At 35.7% G+C, this 8,016-nt stretch overlaps 1 protein-coding gene across 3 annotated transcripts in view; it reads right to left on the bottom strand.

Moving 5' to 3' along the window:
• Positions 1–4,699: 4,699 nt before the first annotated feature.
• LOC144433583 (kinesin-like protein KIF28) overlaps positions 4,700–8,016 on the bottom strand; it is a 29,705-nt gene continuing 26,388 nt past the window's right edge. For 2 of the 3 annotated variants that reach the window (XM_078121902.1, XM_078121900.1), the window contains exon 25: positions 4,700–7,787. In XM_078121902.1, the coding sequence (XP_077978028.1) occupies positions 7,771–7,787 (17 nt within the window). In that variant the 3' untranslated portion in view covers positions 4,700–7,770. The remainder of the gene's footprint in view (positions 7,788–8,016) is intronic. The other variant, XM_078121901.1, reaches the window with a different exon arrangement.

The following is an 8,016-nucleotide window of genomic DNA, read 5'->3' as shown; positions in this document are numbered from 1 at the left end:
CTCTCTCTCTCTCTCTCTCTCTCATAATCTTGAAATGTTTTGGATTTTTTATTCATTTCACATTTTTGGGAATGAAAATTTGGTCAATTTTTGTTAATTTTCCGCAGTTACTAGTAGTCTCCCAAGGGACTGATCAATCACTAACGCTCTAGATGATTTGGGTTACCTTATGTACCTCCATCTTTGTCATGAATAAGTATGAGTTTGATCATCTCTTTACCGCCATAATTCATAGCGCAAGAAACTCACTTCACGGAAACAAGTCGAGGGCCAACGTCTTTTATAAACTTTATACGAAAATAAGTAAACGTTATTCCCCCAAAATTTTTCTTCGTTCAGCGAAGGAAAATACAGGTGACTCAAGGAGCCTTTGTCAGTACTCTTCTAGCGACTCCTAGTGACAACCCTTAGGTCACGAGTATTTTCCGGCTGAATGAAGAAAAATATTGGAGAATAACATAAATATACCACCGCCAGTAATATCAAATGAAAATCAGGGAAATTGATGGCAACTTTGAACGTAAGCATAGGTTAAACTGCCTCTCATAGTAACCATGCCAACCTTATTCAGGATATCAAAAAAGCAGGTAGATGAGTAATACCAGATTTAGCATCATTTTGTAAAGATGAGACGTTGAAAATGACCTTTGACCTCATATATCAAGTTAGAAATATGTTACGTATTTGTTAACAAAAGACTCAGATATGTAAGGATTTAATTTCTGTGAAAATAAAGCACTTGGTGTCTTAAGAACTCCTGTGAGTAAATGTAATAATGGTAAAATGTGGGTCATCGTGACACGCCATCCTTCAACCAAAGAGTAATCTTACAAATATCAAATGTACTAGCGTAGACATACTACCTTTTAGTTTGTCTAGCAGCTGATGACCTTTCGTTACTGAAACCATCAATTACTCTAGATCTTTGGTTGAAGGATGGCGTGTCACGATGACCCACATCCAAAGGATAATAGTTGGTTGGCCCAAAAGAAACACAACAGAATAGATATATTGCCAAAGTGCGTGTATGTCTGATATATATATATATATATATATATATATATATATATATATATATATATATATATATATATATATATATATATATATATATATATATATGTGTGTGTGTGTGTGTGTGGGGTGGGGGGGGGTGTCTGCCTGTCTGTCTGTGTGTGTGTATGTATGTATGTATGTATGTATGTATGTATGTATGTATGTATGTATGTATGTATGTATGTATGTATGTATGTATGTATGTCTGTCTGTCTGTCTGTCTGTCTGTCTGTCTGTCTGTCTGTATGTATGTATGTATGTATGTATGTATGTATGTATGTATGACAAACATGATATCTAAAAAATCACTGTATCTAATGAACTTTGCTATACATCACCTCGTGCATCATAAATTGTCTTCAATCCATAACCATCAATGGCATTCTTTCTGCGTCTCAACACCTCCAATCAAGTGTTCCACAAGGATCAGTATTTGGTCCATTGTTGTTGTTTTTTTGCATCTACATCTCTCCACTCGGTCTGCTTATTCGACAAAATGTCATACCCTGAAAGTTCACCTCTACGCGGACGATAGTCAACTTTATAAAGTCTTCTTTTCTCAGTAAGACGGCGCTATCTTCCTTCATCATTATGGAAATTGTTGTATGTGACATGAAAATGTGGATGACCTGTCCTGCGACCTGCAAGTTGCAAAACTGCCACCTGCGACATGCGAGGTGGAAAACTGCCACCTGCGACTTGTCAGCCTCGATTTCTCATTTTCTCGTAATACTAGAGATTAGGGTATTTATTGTCGACAAGGGCGATTTGGCCAATTGGAATAGACCATGCAGTTTCGTCCGGACACGAAGGAGCCTCGAAAAGCTGTCTTTATTACAACCCCGTGAGCTAGCTATTTGCCGTACTGTTCGTACTCTCGAAGTGATCTGTGACGCAGGTCGCTGTCTGTCCTCACCGGTCTTCCATATAAACGATTGTAAAACAGAACATTTTTTTACTTTATCAAAATTCAGTCGCCTCGTAAAATTCAGTCGCCTCCGAGACAAGTTGATAACATCTCTATAGCCTCAAGCACCATTCAACTGGTAGAAACAACACGTAATATAACCTGGAGTCATCTTTGGTTGTTATCACTTCAGTCTATCGCAAGCCAGCGCACATGTTTCTACAGAAGCAACGAAATAAGTGGCTTGACGGGTACGTTTTGGGCGATGCCGTAAACAGGTCTGTGGTTTACGACGTTGCATAACTTATACCTCAAACACATATCCACTTCGTGCATGCATATATGTCGTTTATTTTATTGCAGTCTTCAGAAATATATAACTGAACACTAACTCTGGTACATCACATAAAAATCTCTGAATGGTCTTTCACCGAGTTACATATCAGACGTAATTCACAAGAAGTAAACTCCTCGGACACTCCGATGATTATCTGCTATTAAAATGTTTATTGTAAGAACCCAATTACAAATGAGTGGCATATGGTAAGTGTGGTTTCTCACATGCTGCACCCCATCTTTGGAATAAACGGCTACTATTGGAATTACGACAAAAACATTCTAGACATGTGTATTCTTCAGATCTTTCTAACTACAATGCCTCTCACCTTTAATTCGTACTTGGAAACTGGCGCTTTATAAATCGACTGATTGGTTGACTGATTTTCCTGACGTTAAAAGCAAAAATTGGAAACACTTTGATAAACATGATCCTACGAATAATAATGCTTAATTTGCATAAATAATGAATTTTAATTAACTGGGCAATTTCTCAAGAAGGCAAATTTCGCTCAACTTGGAGCATTCATCGATTTTGATGAGTCATTTTGCATAAGTACTGGTTTTCGACAAGTAGGCAATACCTTAACGATGCAAGATTCATATTTCATATAACTGTTGGTACATACATTGGTGATAACAAAAACGCACATGTCCTACAGAGGTAGTTGTTCAATTCAGTTTGAAGTTGATTCATCGTTTTTTCAGCTGGCCTGTAATTAGTTAGAATCTGACCCCGTCGATCCTTTAATGACATTTAATGTCATATTGATGAATGTTATTCGCGAAATGCAAACACTGTTCTACCTATTACATTGTATTGTATTTATTCTGGACAGCTGAGAGTTCGGGTACTAGCCACTAAAACTTTACTCATTAAAGTTAAATTATGATTTAAGAGATATAATCTACCTATAATATGTATGCATTATTTGGCCTTTGTGACTCGAGATAACGACAAGTGGACTTTTAGTGAAACCTTGCGGTAATAACTACTATCCGGGGAAAAACACACTGGTTCTATGAAAAAAAAATGCTAAAAGCCATATACATTTATGAAAATATCCCAACAGGAATTTTGTGGCGGAAAGAAATTCATCTGGAGACTAGTGCCAGTTTAGTTGAACACATGTACACTTAGTTCTACGACTATCACAGGATGAGGGCGGTATTTTCGATAAATACTTGCAAACTAGGGACTCTTCCTAAGTTCTTGCATATATAATTTTGATCTTGCCCATATCGATATTGTAACATGGCGTGGACGTTTTAAGGACATACAGTAACTGTATGTGCAGTACAGTATATTTTTTTTGTTTGGGTAAGGGGAGAATACGGTAGATGTATACGTTCAAGTCGAGTCCATCATTCATTCATTCAAATGACAAAGCAATCTCTTATACATCACATTAGTTTATTTACTATCACATTACACACACTTAACATTTCGAGTGCAAGGCACACACACCTGTTGCAAATGGAATGTAGATTTCAGGATCGAGTAGATTTTTAGCCAAATATTTTTAACAGTGCGTGAATTTCTGACCAATCTGCTTAGGGAACGAACAGTATTTACGGTGGAGGATGGGTTGGGGAAACTATTGTCAAAATTCATATTTTAGACTTATTTGCAAAATAGTATACTGATTCTTCATCGATACTCCCCTAGAGACATCCCCCTAAATTTAAGATATAATCTTCAGTATTTTTGCAGTTCAAGATAATGCACCAAAATCATGCTACACTCAATTTGCATGTCAAAGGTGGGGGTCATTGTGTCATGAACAAATCTTTATCTATACATCCTTGGAAACATTCAAACCAAATTTCAGGCAAACGTGCCCACTGAGTGATTTTTGAGTATAACTTTTGCTGTTACATTGTTCCAGAAAACGCCAACCATTTTTTCAGTTAAATAAAATAGAGGTCAATATGTTGCCAAAATGAAGACATTTTTAGAAACCAATATGGCTGCCGAATAATGGGTTAACGCTTTGAGAAAATAAGTAATTGCCAATCTCCTTGAAAACAAGATGATGGACGCCACGTTTCTTCTATTATTTAAAATGGACTAGAAGCAAGTTTCCATATGGCAAAGTTGGGAGAGATTTTAAGAAGTTTGAATTTGAAAGCAATTTGTTCCCAAAGGCACATTCTACTTTTGAGGTTTCTTTCACCAATATCAAGCCTTTTTGTCCAAATCACACATCTATGGTGCGATTGTTTTGATTAGAACAATTTCTTTTAACAAGACACTCTAAGTAACACCATTCCTCCAACTCACCCCAATAAATAATGACCAAATGTCACATATTCTTCAACATCTTGCATCTTTTTAATTTCATGAAGATTATGATATACAACACTAAATTTCTTTATTGAAATATTTACACACCCGAAACTAAAAAAAGAAAATCAGAATTATAACTCAGATAGGATAACTATAATATAATACATATATGTTGCAAAAAAATATGATCATGATGAGTTGGGATATCTAAGCTGCTACTCCTAATTTGTGAAAATGGAATGATCCATTATTAGAAATATTAGGATCAAACTAAAAATATCCAAAGTCTAGGGATGGATGATAACACTGACTCTGACATGAATGTATACAAAATGCCCAAGTAGCTGCGACTTTTCCATACTATTAGTTCTGACTGTCTAATTTGCCCAGCTTACATTCCTGTGCTGTATAAACATTAAAACACCTTAGACTATACTATCAAAGTCACAACACTCAATGATAAGCAAGTTTTTTTTTCTTTATATGGACTTCATCACCTGAGACTTACTGAAGCAAATACCGTTTTCTTTCTGATATAGATAGAAAACAATCTGTTTGAAGCTTCTTTGAAAATGTTTGTCATGTTTACATGACATGAGACTGTCACACTTATTACATAGTTGCACTCTTTAATCGTCAAGTCTGAAAAATGTTGCTTTTATGGTCCAAGTTTGTGTTTATTTGTACCAAACCATGATAAAACGTTTCATTTGCCTTGCCTCCCATACACAGCAGGTACTGATAGCATACTAACTAGCAGGGCATATGATTACAATACCACCAGGAATGGTTTCACTGTCTAAACGTACACTAAACTGGTAGCACACTACTACTAGCTTAGCAGGGCATACGAGTCACATGACTGGAATCTGTCGGCTATACAAATATCAGGACCCATATGCATGGGTTTCACTACATCAGGACTGTACAGCCTTTACTATTATTATCATATTGCAATAATGAGTAAATTACAATCCAAAAGTTGTCATATACAGCAGTTTTGTTAAAAAGTGGTACAAAGGTAAGCACTACCTGAGCCACCAATGTTCTTAAATAAAATCGAGATAAAAGGTATGGAAATACAGCAAAGGAAAGTAAGCTGTGCAGAATCGATAGTCAGAATGGATACAATTGTTGCATGTGACTGTCTCTTGAGATTGCCTCTTGATTTATATACACTGTATTACGATATTGTTGGATGTTTCTTACTCTTGCAGTCAAGACCAACCACCATCAGTGCATGATTGTACTCCAAACACAGTGTACAATCATGATATATGTTTTGAGTTTGTCTGTCCAATTTCTTACAGGGGTGTGTGTGTGGTGCCCTTGTGTTGTCCTTGTTTATCAAATCTCCCTCGCCAAGAGATGAGCACATGCAGCAATTCTATTACACTGTCAATAAATCACCCTCTGCAAGAAACAGAAAGACACATGCAACAAATGTATCCATTCAGACTGTCGATTCTACACAGCTTTTGTTGTGTATGAAAGTTTTATCAAATCATAGTAGTATGAGCATACCAAGGTGTTTTGTTTAAATGCATATATAAATTGCACATTATGGTTTGAGGTATTTTACATTCAATATACAACTGTCAACATCAGACCGTGGATGAACAGAACCTATAACAAATAGGGAAAGTAAACAAATGAATTGGATTCATAACACTTGGCTCAGCATGTTGAAATATTATAGACTTGTATTACATACCATGGTTTGAAAAGAACAGTTCTATGCAGTGTGCCTGCTAAGCCAATTTGGCGCGTCACTGACACACACAATTTCTAGTGATGCACCAAAATTTGCTATTCCCCTATCTCTTACTATGTGGTGACTCATAAGAAATTCCAGTTTTTCTCATTTTGATTCACAACAACAAACTTTGCCTATCATTAGAGGGCACACTGGTTCTATGGCTTCTCTATGTGTGTACGAAATGCCAGGAGAACTTAAAATTTGATTGTATTATGTAAAGTGGCTATAAAGCAAATGATGGAATGTATTAATACAAGTCAACATGCTGTGCCAAGTGTCATTATAATCCAATTCAATCACAGTAAATTTCTTATTACATAAATACCATAATTAATATACAATCCGATGACACAGACTGTATTTGCTTCAAGCAGTAATAACTAAATACAATAAACACCTGGGGAACAAAAGGTTGCGTAAATTTAAAATAAAAAATGTACGTGCTTTAACGCTTTGAAAGGTTATGTTCTTTAACCTGAAAGTAAAATTCGTTTACTTTTATAAAGCTACAATTTAGATTTGAAAGAGGATAAATATCTGTTGATCTTAGTATTATTGGGTTTGGTAAAAGAAATGACAAGTCCTGCGGTCTACGTTTAACTTTAGTACCAATGTTTCGACCTCACGCAGGAGGTCTTCTGTCAGTTTTTACTAGCTTGACGCACTATACTCTACCCTGTAGAAGACCTCCTGTGTGAGGTTGAAATTTTACATTTTCTCAAGTCCATGTCTCCGAGTTGGTACACTATCGTAGTTGGACTGAGCGTAGCCTCTGCAACAAACTAAGTTTAGTATATAATTCTATGCGGTATAAAGAGAAATTCTTTTTTGGCTAGGACAGCGTACAAACTAAATTGATATAATATCTCTGTATTTAAAAACACCGGTCAAGCAAACAAATAAATGTGCTTGTATAGTATGTCTTAGAAGGGGTGGAAAATAATCTTCAGAAATATAAACTTTTCTACAAAATCAGCCTGTCAAACTCTGTTACTCTGCTTCTCTATGTTCACTCCATCTACACGATACAGTAGTCAAACATGTATATAAAAACTGTGTGACTAGATTTGATATTAAAATCTACATATATTTCATAAATTGTTGATAAATTATTGATATGTTAAGTCTCTTCAGGGTAAAATCTCTCTCTCTCTCTCTCTCTCTCTCTCTATATATATATATAACAAGATTAGTCTGTAAGGTATGCTATGCCGGGGGAGGGCCGGGGCGCCCTCACACATCAGTAAGGGCAGAACAACATGACGTATCTTGTCTATAGCAAGATATGCTTCAATATGTAATATTAAGATCAGATTTTATGTTGCTTTTACAGCCAATTTCCTCTAAGCTTGCAAAAACCCTGCGTGTCACAAATATATTTTTATCTTGGTTTATACAGTATTGGTAGATAAGGACAACACTTCAGATGCGCTGACTCCCTAGAAATGAAAATAAAAATACAAGTAATTGTGATACATTGTTGCTGTCCAACCCACTGCAGGAAACTACATAAAATGTAACATTGTATACATTTTCTTAGACTTCAGTGATTTCAGTGGTAACAATGTGATACAATTACTTGTATTTTGTTTTCATTTGTAAAGAGTTACCTTTCTAATAACTAGTATGGCACATTGAACAAAGGTTTCTTTAGTATTTATTATTACT

This window comes from Glandiceps talaboti, chromosome 4 (assembly GCF_964340395.1).
Source record: "Glandiceps talaboti chromosome 4, keGlaTala1.1, whole genome shotgun sequence".
Taxonomy (NCBI): domain Eukaryota; kingdom Metazoa; phylum Hemichordata; class Enteropneusta; family Spengelidae; genus Glandiceps; species Glandiceps talaboti.
Note: the sequence above shows the minus strand (reverse complement) of the source record. Positions and strands in the feature narration are given on the sequence as shown.